Raw genomic sequence first — 14,268 nt, forward strand, 5'->3', positions numbered from 1 at the left:
TTTTAAAATAAATATTTAAGTTTCAAAATATCAGAATGCAAAGCTTCAGTTCATAATCTTTAAATGTAATGAAGTTTCTCCAAAGAGAACACATAATTGACATTTATGGATGACATCAATAATATCCAAGCGGCTACTTTAAGAACAGATATCATAAACCTGAAACAACCCTGCCACTTAACTCTTTAACAAGACCCTTGTCCAAAGCATAAATCAAAGTTTATCAAACATTTCATGACCGAACCTCATTCTACAGAAAAATCAAGTGTTATTATTTACATACAGTTCTTTTCTGAAAAGCTGCTAAATAAAGCAAAGAAACTAATTTCAGGTAATCATTGTAAACTGTATTGCTGGTGTGTCAAATAATTTAACCAATAGAACAAAACAATAATACACACACATACAGTTTTTCAACTATTACTAAGTGTATTAAAGATAAACAGGTTCTAAATTATTCTAATCTGGCATTTCCTATAAGCCATGATCCTATTCAGAATCTGCATCTAGTTCCAGTCTTTGACAAACAACACTAATTTAGAATACCTGTTCCCACAAAGAGACCCATCCAACCTTCTTTCCCCGGTAAGCCTTTACCCACCGACTTTTAAAAAAACATGTCTCCCAATCCAAAAATGGGCAGAAGACCTAAACAGACATTTCTCCAAAGAAGATATACAGAGTGCCAACAAACACATGAAAGAATGTTCAACATCATTAATCATTAGAGAAATGCAAATCAGGGCTTCCCTGGTGGTGCAGTGGTTGAGAGTCCGCCTGCCGATGCAGGGGACATGGGTTCGTGCCCCGGTCCGGGAAGATCCCACATGCCGAGGAGCGGCTAGGCCCGTGAGCCATGGCCGCTTAGCCTGCGCGTCCAGAGCCTGTGCTCCACAGCGGGAGAGGCCGCAACAGTGAGAGGCCCGTGTACCGCAAAAAACAAACAAACAAACAAACAAACAAAACTACAATGAGATATCATCTCACACCGGTCAGAATGGCCATCATCAAAAAATCTAGAAACAATAAATGCTGGAGAGAGTGTGGAGAAAAGGGAACACTCTTGCACTGTTGGTGGGAATGTAAGTTGATACAGCCACTATGCAGAACAGTATGGAGGTTCCTTAAAAAACTACAAATAGAACTACCATACGACCCAGCAATCCCACTACTGGGCATATACCCTGAGAAAACCATAATTCAAAAAGATACATGTACCAAAATGTTAATTGCAGCTCTATTTACAATAGCCAGGACATGGAAGCAACCTAAGTGTCCATCATTGGATGAATGGATAAAGAAAATGTGGCACATATATACAATGGAATATTACTCAGCCATAAAAAGAAATGAAATTGAGTTATTTGTAGTGAGGTGGATGGACATGGAGCCTGTCATACAGAGTGAAGTAAATCAGAAGGAGAAAAACAAATACTGTATGCTAACACATATATATGGAATCTAAGGAAAAAAAAAAAGTCATGAAGAGCCTAGGGGTAGGATGGGAATAAAGACAGAGACCTACTAGAGCATGGACTTGAGGATATGGGGAGGGGGAAGGGTAAGCTGTGACAAAGCGAGAGAGAGGTATGGACATATATACACTACTAAACGTAGGGTGGATAGCTAGTGGGAAGCAGCCGCATAGCACAGGGAGATCAGCTTGGTGCTTTGTGACCACATAGAGGGGTGGGTTAGGGAGGGTGGGAGGGAGGGAGACGGAAGAGGGAAGAGATATGGGAACATATGTATATGTATAACTGATTCACTTTGTTGTAAAGCAGAAACTAACACACCATTGTAAAGCAATTATACTCCAATAAAGTTGTTTAAAAAAAAAGAAATGTCTCCTTGTCCTACTTTCCAAAAAGACATTAAATGTGAGCCTAGAATATTCCCACTGGAATTCCTGACTACAATACCCTGGGATCTTGGCTCAGGACTGTTTTCCTACTTCAAAGACTCCTAGAAATCTCAGCCTAGGATGTCAGTGTTATCCTGCTGGTTAGATTCTGTGATTAGAAATACTCCAGTGAGAGTTCCAGGGATGGTGAATGCTACATGATTGCCATCTTCCCATGCTTTTAAAACTCTAGAAGCACCATGAAAGTATACACATTCTTATTCTCAGAGGTACTGTGATTTACTTAGAGATGTAACTCACTTGTCTGGGTCAGTAGGGGTTACTGTAGAATATTACTTTACCATATACCAGTTAGATCCTGAAAACAAAGACGTGCCCATCTGAAGGAAAAAAAAGAGAAAGAAACCCTTAATTCTGAAGAGCAAGAGCTGATTCTTCTCTGAACACATATTTTTGAAGCTGACAATAAGAGAACCTCTGTCTTTAGATGGATCACTCAGATGCTCACTGAACCTGAGGCCTGCTGTCCTCTCAGGCACGGCACAAAGCACAGCTCCCCTGGCAACCCTGCCTCCAGCTCCTCTGCTTTCTCTATTTACGGCTGTTTACACAACGGCTTTACGGGCTTTAATTTAACACACTAAGAAACTTTATCATTTTTACAAAGAATATCTTGACACAGATCGAGTGAAGAATATAAAGGTGATCTGTGTATGGAAGAACTCAAATTTTATCCAAAGCTTTGTGAATCTCTATTAGTTTTGGCAAATTACACCTTCCTGTATAGGTGTGTTTCTTAGTTTATATAAAAGCAATGCTGCTTATTGACAAAGTTACTATTAAAGTAAATTCCAATTAAAATATATATTTAGTAATATTATACAGAAAAAAATCATGAATCCCTATAATAATTTTTAAGGAATGGTCAAAAGAAGTTAAAATGACTACACTTGCTCTTTTCATCTAAATATTATTGATAAATTATATATTTTATAATATATATCCTAAATATTGATACTTACTATCAATATTTCAGAAACAGAGAGGGAGAAATAGTCAACAAATGGCAACTAGTTTTCACTTCCAGAAACATGAAATTTTAAAAACTGGTTAAAGGAAAAACATTAACTGCCCATTCCCTTCCCTCCCCCCAAAATACCTCTTTCAGTGTTCCCAATCTCAGTTGCCCTAGACACTTCAGAAGTCAGTCACACACCCATTCGTCCCTCATTCTCACATCCAATCATCTACCCTCTCTTATGGATTCTACCTTTTACATATGTTAGAAATCTACCCATTGTCCGTCCCTATTCCTATTCAGTCTCCCCCTCTCTAGTCTTGATACTCTAGACCTACCCTCCACTCACAACCTATGCTAACTTTTGCAGAAATCTTTTAAAAAGGCAAATCCAGTCCTGCTTAAACTCCTTCCTACTGCCATCAGAATGAAGGTCAGGTTCTTCAACATGCAAACTGCTTCATGACCTGGGCTCTGAATGTCTCATGCTTCACATCACACTATGTTCCAGATACATCAAAATTCTCTTGTTCTTGGAACATTCCTTGCTCTTTTCTTTTTGGGCCTTTGTACATTGTTCCTTCTGTCAAGAACACTTATATCCTTCCTCCCACTCCTTTTACTTGGGCAAAGTCCCAAACTGTCTTTCACTACTCAGTCATCAATTTCTCTAGGACACCTATCCCAAGCTCCCAAGTCTGCATTAAGAACTGCTCTCAAGTTCTCTGACAGAACACTATTACTCACCAAGTCCCTTCACACTAGAGAGTAACGGAAGGTTTCACCATCTGTTTGCCCTTTACCCCTTCCTCAGACTATAAGTTTGTAAAGGAAGGGACCCATCTGTCTTGTTCCTCATTGTGTCTCTAGCCTTTAGTATGATGCCTACTATATATCAGATACTAAATATATGTTGATTGGATGTAGACTGTATCAACATTAAAATTATTTTGTTTATAAATGTGGAGACATAATAGTTGCCAGTTTATAAACAGGCCAGGATGCAAAGTCCACTTGTAATTGGCTGTTCAGAAACTAAACATGCTTTCCCCCTTCCCCTCAGAGAAATAATGTAGTAAATGGAAATTAATTCATTATCAGCAAAATATTAGCCTTGATATATCCAGAATGTTTTCTCCACTAGACTGCAAGCACCTTGAAGGATCTGGGATGGCTTTATTCATTGCTATTGTATCTCTAGCATCTAGAACAGCAGTGGGCACAGAGTAGTACCTATCAGTTACTTGTTGAGTGAATACTGAATGAACACTAAAAGCATTTCCAGTAACCTCTGAGGTCAATGTGATATCAAGGTTAAGACCCTCTGTTCAGGAAGCAACCCTGAATGTACTGAGAGAAGTCTTGCTACCGGAAAAAAAAAAAAAAAAACAAGGCAAGGGCTCTGAGAAACCCCACTCTAACAGGTGGAGAGAGCATCAGTGTAGAGGCTTCTACTGACAGAGACAGGACAATAAATCTGTCTACAATGCAGAAACCATCTTCATATATACAGATTTTTTCATTAGTTCACTATCCCTAAATTAGGAACTGCTTTTAACGGTTCCTAAATATTTTAGGGGTCACTGATCCATTTGAGAATCTGATTAATACACACATTGAACCTCCTCCCCAGGGGCGGGGGGGTGAAATATATATATATATATATATCTTACTGCATATAATTTTTGGAACATAAGTTAAAAAGATCTTCTTTATAGAGTTATGACAAACTATTGGTTTATTACTTCTACTCATTCAACAAAAATTTATCAAATGCCTTCTACACATAAGGCCCAGGTCTAAGCAGGGATAAAGATACAAAGATTGAAAACCACAGCTGATTGTGTGGTCATTTTAAGTCATTTTGTAGTATACTTAATGACCAAAATGTTCATTACATTCAATAAAAAGTCACAAAAATCATTTATAACATTCACTCACAATGTTATATAATGAAAACACATGCATTAACAAATGCAAAGACTAGAAAAATAAACACTGAAATGTTACTGATTTTTCTTCTTTGTACTTATTATACTTTTCAAAGTTTTTACAATGAATACTTATTTCATAGACAGAAAAAGCAAATACTGTTAAAATAAGTTTTAATAAGACTCTCTGCCTCTAAAGAAAATTTTTTATCTAGGAAGGGGTAATAAGACATACTGTATTCGTTACTATGATACAACAGGCTAGAGATACAGATTTGTGAATTCTAACCCCATATATGACACATGAAAATCACAGAAGCTGGTGAGATAAGTGAAGAGGCACAAACAGGAGAACACAGTTTTGAGGAAGTAATAGCCAGCTATACTCAGTGGTACCATGAGGTCTAAGGATGTGGGCTAAGGTGGCATGACATTTTTCAACTTTGTCATCATGTCTCAACCTTCAAGACTTGACGACTCCAAGCTCCTTCAAAACACAGACTGTGCCTCTGTCTTTCTATTCCATCTGAACTGTACCACTGGCAATGAATCAGTATACTTTAATAGTAAGAAGAAATAATCATTAGATATACTGGTACAGTGACAAGTATCATGACCCATCATCTGTGTATGAATGAATGATTATATCTATAATAACACAAAATAAGAATGTAAGAAGATGAGAAAACATTTTTATAAAACATACTATCACAAAACTGTTAAATAAAAAGTAATGCTAGTTACTCAGAACATTTGTCTTTTTAAGAGCAAACTCTGAGACCCTGTCTAACCTATCTCATTTTACAAATAACAAAACCTGGAGGCCAGATCATTAAATGACTTCACAAAGTCACACAGGAGCTGAGACAGAAACTAAGGTCCCCAAAGAATCCATGAGGCTAAGATTTTACCATTTTTCTGGTCTTTCAGTCACTAGCCAATAAAATACTTTTATTTAATTATAATAAATTTCAGTTCGATTGTGAACAAGTAATGTATATTTTTCTTGATTACTCAAGGCAAACTCTAGGAAAATACATTAGTTACATTTGCTTCAACTTTGTCTTTAATCTTATTTTGCTGTCATTATTTTAGTCAGTACACCAGTTTCACAGCTCCCTGCCCCTCCCAAAACAAATAAAGAACCTTTCTGTTGCTGCTTCTAACCTACTGTGGGCTAATAAAAATAGCCAAAGTAACTAACAGTTAGGTAACATAAAATTCTCTAAAGTGGTTCCACTGAGAAGTGAGCCAGGATGATGGGTCAGGCCTTGCACTTTTAAATTTACTCATTTCTTTTCTTTTTCTTTTTTTTTTCTTTTTATCCACATATGGTCTTTTTTTAAAAAAAGGGTTTTGCTAAATACAAAGGTAAAAAGATATATATGAGCGCTTAAGGGCCTCTTCCTACAGTTGCAGGGGCACAGGCCTGGTGGCTGTGACTGCTGTAGCTCTAAGGAAAACTTTTTCTGCAAAGTGCCAGGTAGGAAATATCTTAGGTTTTGCAGGCCATAGGGTCTTTGTCACAACTACTTAACCCTGCTGTTTTAGCTTAAAAAGAGCCACAAATTGTACATACATGAATGAGCATGGCCGTATTCCAATAACACTATTTATGGATGTTAAAATTCCAATTTCATGTAATTCTCACATGCACAAAACATTATTCTTCTGATATTTTTTCAAATCATTTTCCTGGGATGATGTCTAATTCAACTGTGTAGAACCTTGCCCAGTGCCTGACACATGGGAGGTCCTGGGGCAAGTGCTCTGCAACTATCAGTGGAATAAGGAGATCTCTGAGCAACCCAGCTCTTCTCAGATCAACAACAGAATCTTAGGTAAGTTCATGACTCTACAATTTACTAACTGTATGTTCCTGGGATAGTTATTTCATCACTCTGCCTCAACTACCTTAGCTTAAGATGAGGATTAGGGTTTATATGAGTCTTAAATAAGTAATGTGTACATGTTAGAAGAACAGTGCCCGGCAGTTATTAAGTACAATATAAATAACGGTTAAATTACAAACAAACAAAAAACTTTGAGTATCAATGTCCTTTTTTTGGAATGCAGAGGATAGACAGAAGGAAATAGTAAGTAATGAGCAAGCTATATATTTTACCACAGCTTTGTAGCAGGTATTAGTAAACACATTTTACAACAGAAAGTATGGCTCAAAAGAGTAGCTCAAGATGTCAGAGTAAATGTTAGAACTAAATCTAATTTCAAGTGTGTGATATTTTGTCCTCTATATAACTGCCTATAAGTCACTAATAACTCCTCAGAGGACTGTTGTGATGATTAAGCAATATCATGTATGTAAATTTGCTCTGCATACTGTAAAGTGGTATACAACATATGAATAAGAGGATCTTCCATGCTATGTTTTATGTTTTTGTTTGAGGTTTCAAAGATTTAACCATGATGGAAAGAAAATTTCCCATGTGGAACTGTTTGAGAAGTTTTTCTATGACCGAAATGAAAGCAGAGAATGATTTTTAGGATCTCCTATGGAACAACAGCGACAACAAAATCAAACCCCTTTGGAAGTTGCAATATGAATAGTGTTACCCATAACAACCAATTATCGTGTAATATATTTGGATTAAAGTTGACATTTCACTGGTGGTAACTTTAAACTGTAGAAGTTCAGATGTCTCCAAGGGGGCATCTTATAGGAGACCTTACAAGAATGCTTTAATGCTTACTCAATACAGAATGGGATGTTATTCTTATGAATGTTTACAGTTTTCAACTTTATCAACAAAAAGGAAATCCTGAAATTCTGAGGCTACAGACAAGATTTGCTATGTCTGAATCAGAAATGATCATGTATATCTCTTAGAATGAGGATGAAAAAAGTTAACACATCAAAGGGCACTTAGTAATTGTGGAATTATAAGAGAGAGGCTATAGAAGTAAGATGAGGGTTGGGAATTTATCCTGAGGAGAGAAGAAAACTCACTTGAGAGTTTCCCTTCAGGGAGTACCAAGATCGGATATGCACTCTAGAAAGATCTTTCTGGAGAGAGAAAAAATTAGAAATCTTTGTTTAAGAAGCAAGGAGACCAGATGGGAGGCTGAGATGCCTGAACCAGGGTAGTGGCAGTGGACTGAACTGAAGGGCCTGGGAGGCAGAATCCGTAAGTTAAGTGCCAGAGTCATGAAGACTGCTACCAAACACTCCAGTTCTCTCCATCCTGGCACACACACTGCCCCTTTGAAGTTAGCTGTAGCCATGTAACTTGTTCAGGCCAGTAAAAAGTGAGATTACTTCCAGGTGAAAGCTTTAAAAACCAGTGTGCAATTCACCATGTCACATAAACCAAGTGAAAAATGGTGGCTCTGTCATCCTGGATCCCAAAGTAAAAATGACATAAAGCAGAGACTCCCCACCCCTTCCCCAAAACAAGTTGAACCTGGATCTGTGTCAAGTAAGTAAACAAACCTTTGTTTTTTTTTATACTTAAAGAACATATATTTATGAGAAGTCATGAGAAAAATATGGCATCATATGCAATATAGAGTCTATTTAATTAAAAAAAAACTTAATTGTATTATAAATGCTGGAAGCATATATTATAGTCCCCCAAATCATAAAAGATGAATTCAAAATATAAATTAAATTTATCTCCCTTTCATCATAAACAATAATTCAAGTTGCATTTTTTATAAACCTTTGCTTTTTAATCCACTGAGGTTTGGGGGTTGTTACTGTAGCATAATTTAGCCTATCCTGACTGAAGCAGTAAGAAACAGTCATCCTAGATACGTGCTCAGATAAGAACAGTACCTAGAAACACACACAGACTACGCATCTAGAAATCTGTCTTAATGTACAATAATACCTACAGATACAAGATTACATCAAAAAACACTGGTCGGGGGGGAGGGGTTAACTATTTCCCAACAGAAACAATAAGTGCATTTTTAAAAGTGGAAAAAATTTAAATATGTCCTTGGGAAATTGTATTTCTTATAATCTAAGAATTGATACAATGAAGTGTTATGTACTTATTTTCCATTTCAAGCTTTTCAAAAGTGGAGTGTCAGTTTGCTTATCCCTTTCTAGCACACGTGGGAGAAGGAAAGAAATAAAGTTAAGAATAGATAGGAAGCAAGGGAGAGCACCTTTCCTTCTTCCATACATTCACCTTTTACAATCAGCTCCTGGCTCTAAAATATAAAAACCACTACACCACCACCACTAAGAATAATAATTGCTAATAATTTTTGAGAATTGATTATGTGCCAGGCAAATACTCAATGCCTTCACTGCATTAGCTTATTGAAGCCTCATAACTCAGCACAGACTAATCAAGGACTGTTTATTTCCAAAGCCTGTGCCCCTCATGACCACTATACTTCACTTCCTCTTTGAAGCAGGCCCAGATAAATTTCTTTAATCATGGGCATTGATTAAAGATCAATCAATCGTGGACACTGAAGATGAGTTTTAACTGAAATAGCGGGGAAAAGGGATAATTTAAAAGATAGGTAGGGAAGAAGAAAACAAAAGAAATATGCCTGGAAAGGGGGCAGCTGTGGGTAGCCTGAGGGGTAGGAAGGCAGAGAGTGTAGAGGCAGAATGAAGTTCTAGAAGGCAGAAGGGAAAGTCAGGCTAAAACAAAAATGAGCCTAAACTAAGCTTTCTTTTCACTCACATACCCTGGGTGAATTCAGTAAACAGTTTTGGTTGAAAGAGCTACTAAGCAGACAGTTAATAATAGAAATGAACAAGATATAATAGACTATATCCAATGGCTCCACAACCCCCCTGCTTATGGCCAAGAGTGAGAATTTCACACAGTACCATGCACTTTTTCAGCTGATCTGGGGTTTATAACTCAGCTCCACCACTTGGTAGGTGGGTGATCCTGAACAAGTTCCTGGATGCTTGAGCCTCCATTTCTTCCTCAGTAAAACTGTACCAATAATACCTATTTCAAGAGGCCAGTTTTCTTTTTTTCCTTCTTTTCTCTTGACCCCACAAGGCCAACTGAGAATTGCCCCTTGTCAAGTTTGGTTTCAATTACATAATTACCTTAAATTATTTCCAAGTACGGAGTATAACTTCTTAATCACGTGTTTAATATGTTTAAGAGATTACTTTAAAAAAAAACCTAACTTATTTTTAATTAATAAATATATAGAGTCCACATTATATACCTGGGACTATACTAGGTATTAAATATACAATGAAGAAACAGAGTCATGGGTTGAGACCCTATCTTCAAACCATAGTGCAAAGTTTGACTCTACCTAGGTGACCCAGGGTAATAACAACAGTAATGACGACAAAAGCCAACATGTGAATGTTTGTTAATCCAAGGTCAGTAGCATGTATTTATTTTACTAATTGTCTCAAAAATCCTATGAAGTAGGTACCGTTACTTTCCCCATTTTGCAAATAAGAAAATGAACCACAGAGAGGATAAGTAACTTGACCAAGGTCAACAGATTCTATGGGGACAGTAGAATTCCAAAGCACCAGCCCTGTGTTTCAGACTATTAGACAATAGTCTATAAAATATGTATAATCACCTTCTGCAGGGTTAGTTTAGATTAGAAATAATATGTGGGAAAGAGCCTAGGATAGTAGGCACATGGTAGGTGGACAAGAAAATGCACATGGAAATAAACTATACTAGAGAGGAAGCAAACTAAAGGTATGAAACTATTCAGGTTCCTTAGTTCCCACTCTCAAAGTCTTAGGATACATGATCTATTATTATCCAAGGTTGGGTCAAAGTTCATGTTTATAGGAGGTTGTGAAAAGGTAAAAAATTAAGGAAGAGAACATACCAAACTGCCTGTAAACACCAAACTTTATCTGTACAGAAAACTCCTTATCTCTTTCCATGCCTCCACAAGCTTCAATCTACAGTCATTACTGCTGTTGGTTAGAATCAACATGAGATTTGCAAAAGGCATTTAAAAAGAAAAGAAGAAAAAAGAAAAAATCTTAACTTCATCACAGAGAGGTAGGTTGGTTAGAATTATTCTTAACATAAAACAAAATGAGAAAGTTTCTAGAGACTAACAATTTATTTTTGAGACAAAACAATGTGTCAGAATAACATAAAATACATTGATTCCTATGGATTTGAGTGCTAAATCTCTTTCTTTACACAGAGTTTTCTTTAGGTCTAGCTGAAGGATTGAGTTCCTGGGAATCTCTATATGAACTCTTTGAACTTTAGAATCATTGAATTTGAGGAACTCAGTAACCAGTTCAACCCCTTCACCTTAGAAAAGTGGAAAGCAAGGGCAGATAGTGTTAATAATTTGTTCCAAAGACACTAAGTTTGTAAATACTGCATTCCTTTCTTCCAATGGGATGGTTTCCTCACTTCGCAGTGTTTCTATTCCTCAGTCAGTTACAATGTGATGTACATTAACTAGAAATACCTAAACTGAATAAGCAGAATACATGAATACAAGGCAAAAAGAGCATAGAAGGTGTGTAAAAAGACAAATATATTCTCACTGGGAAAAAGGTTATCTGTCCTATTTTGTTTTATCTTACGACCTAGTGATTTCAAAATGAAGTTCCTCCAAAAAAGATAAAAAGGAGGCTTCCCCCCATTACACTGTAAAAGCAAATAACTTGATGAAAAAAAAAGCCTATTAAAAATTTTAGGAAACTCCAAAATATGGAGTCTGTAACCACCCTCTACACTGTTCACCCAAACACTTCCTTTAGCCCCACGTTGTTAAAAACTTGAGTCTAAACACTGGATGCATTTACGCAGGTTAGAGAGAAAGCTAGGCATGTGAAGCCTTTACTCCCTGACTGTTGCCAAAGCTGTTACAGAAATCAGATGACAAATGTTTAAAATGGATATTTCCACTCATCTCCCCTCATAGTTAAAAGGGCTCTTCATTTCTTTTTATATCTTTATTGGAGTATAATTGCTTTACAATGTTGTGTTAGTTTCTGCTGTACAACAAAGTGAATCAGCTATATGTATACGTATATCCCCATATTCCCTCCCTCTTGAGCCTCCCTCCCACACTCTCTAGGGCTCTTCATTTTTAATCAAACTCATATGCCAAAAAAGGAGTAGCTCTTTCTCTACCAAATCTCCTATTGAGGGACGGACTTAGACTTGCTTTATTTGTTTGAGATTTCTCAGGGTACGACGGAAAGTAATTTTAATTCCTGTTGTTAATGTCACTTCTCTGCTGGCATTTATCTGTTGGAGCATCCTCCCAGGGCTGTCACAAGATCGCTCAAAAACAGACTTGGAGAGAGATGGACCAGCGGGACACCACTTACCGAGAACACTGCATTCTGAAGCCCAAAAGGTATGGGGGTCAGTCTGGCCAGTGCTACCACTTTCAGGCCACTTCCTCCCTCCACGACGCGAATAACGGCGCTCAGCTTCTCGCTGCTTTGGATCCTGGCGGTCACCCAGGCGGTGAGCAGCCGCTTGCAGACCACATGGGCGATAAAGGTGCCGATGAGGACGCCCACCACCATCAGTCCCATGCCCAGCACGAAGCCGTACAGGTAGCCGGCAGCCACGTTGAGCACGATGTACCCCCAGCCGCAGGGGAACGAGACCACGATGAAGCCCACCACGAAGAGCAGGACCCCCAGCAGGGAGTCAAGGCTCTCCACCCAGAGCAGGAGGTGCTGCAGGTAGCGGCGGACCAGGGCCAGGGAAGCGAAGCACACCGCGGCCAGCACGCAGACCAGCACCAGGCTCCGGCACCAACAGGTGCTGCCGAGGCAGCAGCAGCGCCAGTTTCTCACCTCGGCCACGCCGACCACCACGCCGCCGCCGCTGCCGCTCCCGGGGCTGCCCGCCAAGGCCGCGCCCGGCGCCGGCAGCTCAGAGGCCGCAGGCTGACCGTGGTGCCCCAGATAGGCTCCGAGCAAGGCTCCGGAGGCCGCTGCCGCCGCTGCCTCCGCCGCGCTCGCCCCGCCCCCGCGGGGAAGGCGGTCCGCTGAGTCGTCCCCGCCCGCCGCCCGCGGCAGGGCCCAGCAGGGCGGCAGTTCTGCGTGGCCCGGAAGGGTGTCGTGCTGCAGAAGTCGGGGCAGAGTCTGAAGCAAGCTCCCGCCGGGGCTCCACATGCCTCGGCCCCGAACAGGCCCTCAGCCGACCAGTCCCTCCGCCGCCGCCGCCGCCGCCGCGCCCACCAGGCGGCGGCCGTTCATGGCGCCCCGCACGCCTGGCCTTGACTCCCCGCGTTCGTTCAGGTGGCAGTAGATGGCCTCAGAAAAAGGCAAGGACTTGGAGACGGTGGGATGATGTCGCTGAGTGAGAAAACTCCGGACCCCGCACAAGCAGTGCCCTTTCCGTTTCAGCCAGAGGGGGCGGGGCCTTAGGCGCGCGGGGCGGGGCCTGGCGTGAGCTACATTTTGGCCCCGCCCCTGTGACGCACAGCCCCGCCGGCTGAGCGGGTAAATAGAGGGGTAGTGACCGCGTAGGGAGGGCTGGGATGCTGAGGGGAGCGTTTGGGAGGGCAGAAAGACCAGAGAGTATGCGGGCACCGGAGAAGGAGGGGACTGCAATGAGGTGTAGAGTCGGGTGACGCGCGGTGAGCGCGGGGAGCGCCGGGCGCTCCCGGCCTTCCTATTAGGCGTGCGCGTGCCTGCCTGTCAGGGCAAGCTCTCCTTTCCTCGGACCCAGTCGCAGTCCGCCAGCTGCTTGGATCCTTGCCTAATACCTGTTGGTTGTTTCTGCAGTAACCTCTGATCGTTCACATCCACAGCTCCTTTGGTGACACTAGAGGAAAAAGTTCTTGATCTGCTTTAAGGAGGATTTGCTAATTTTTACCTACCCAGGTAGTGAAGTCTCCGTGTAGGTTTCAGGTCATCGTTTGGTCCTTAAGGAACTGAAGGAATTAGGTACAAAGGCCCAACCATGACAGAATGCTGCTTCTGACCCCAGAAGTCCTTTACTGAGCGCCAGACCCCTGGACTAGGGACTTCTCAAAAAGATTCACCGAGGGACATTTTTAGGATTCGCAGTATCAGATGGCTCCTTCTCAAACCCTTTTTTTTTTTGATGGTTTCCTTTCTTCTTTTTGCCCTCTAAGGTTAGTGTTCCCCAGGTCCTCTTTTTTCCTTCTCCCTATTTAGAGCTCGCTAAACCCTCTCATCTGAGCCCATAGTTTTGATCCCACTGTGTCCCCATATGCTGATAAGCCCCAAGTCTGTGTCTCTTTTCCTATCCCTCCCTTGCACTCCTGCCTATGGACACATCCAGATGGAATTCCTGTAGGCACCTCAAACTCAGCATAGCATGGTAGAAAGATACCAACTTGGGCTCTGGTGCAGAACAGATTTGGTAACTATGTAACTGGTCATTAATCCCTGAATCTCAGTATTTGTTTTTAAATTGCAAAATGAAAACAATAGTACAATTTTACCTCATAAAACTGTTGTGAGGATTAAATAAAATAATAATGATGCTTGGCCCTGTGCCTGGAATCAATAT

The 14,268-nt window shown here is 40.3% G+C and overlaps 1 protein-coding gene across 1 annotated transcript in view; it reads right to left on the reverse strand.

Moving 5' to 3' along the window:
* TMEM64 (transmembrane protein 64) overlaps positions 1-13,134 on the reverse strand; it is a 32,976-nt gene extending 19,842 nt beyond the window's left edge. The window contains exon 1 of the mRNA XM_060115846.1: positions 12,099-13,134. Coding sequence (XP_059971829.1) covers positions 12,099-12,899 — 801 coding nt within the window. The 5' untranslated portion in view covers positions 12,900-13,134. The remainder of the gene's footprint in view (positions 1-12,098) is intronic.
* Positions 13,135-14,268: the final 1,134 nt, after the last annotated feature.

This window comes from Mesoplodon densirostris, chromosome 13 (genome assembly GCF_025265405.1).
Source record: "Mesoplodon densirostris isolate mMesDen1 chromosome 13, mMesDen1 primary haplotype, whole genome shotgun sequence".
Classification (NCBI taxonomy): domain Eukaryota; kingdom Metazoa; phylum Chordata; class Mammalia; order Artiodactyla; family Ziphiidae; genus Mesoplodon; species Mesoplodon densirostris.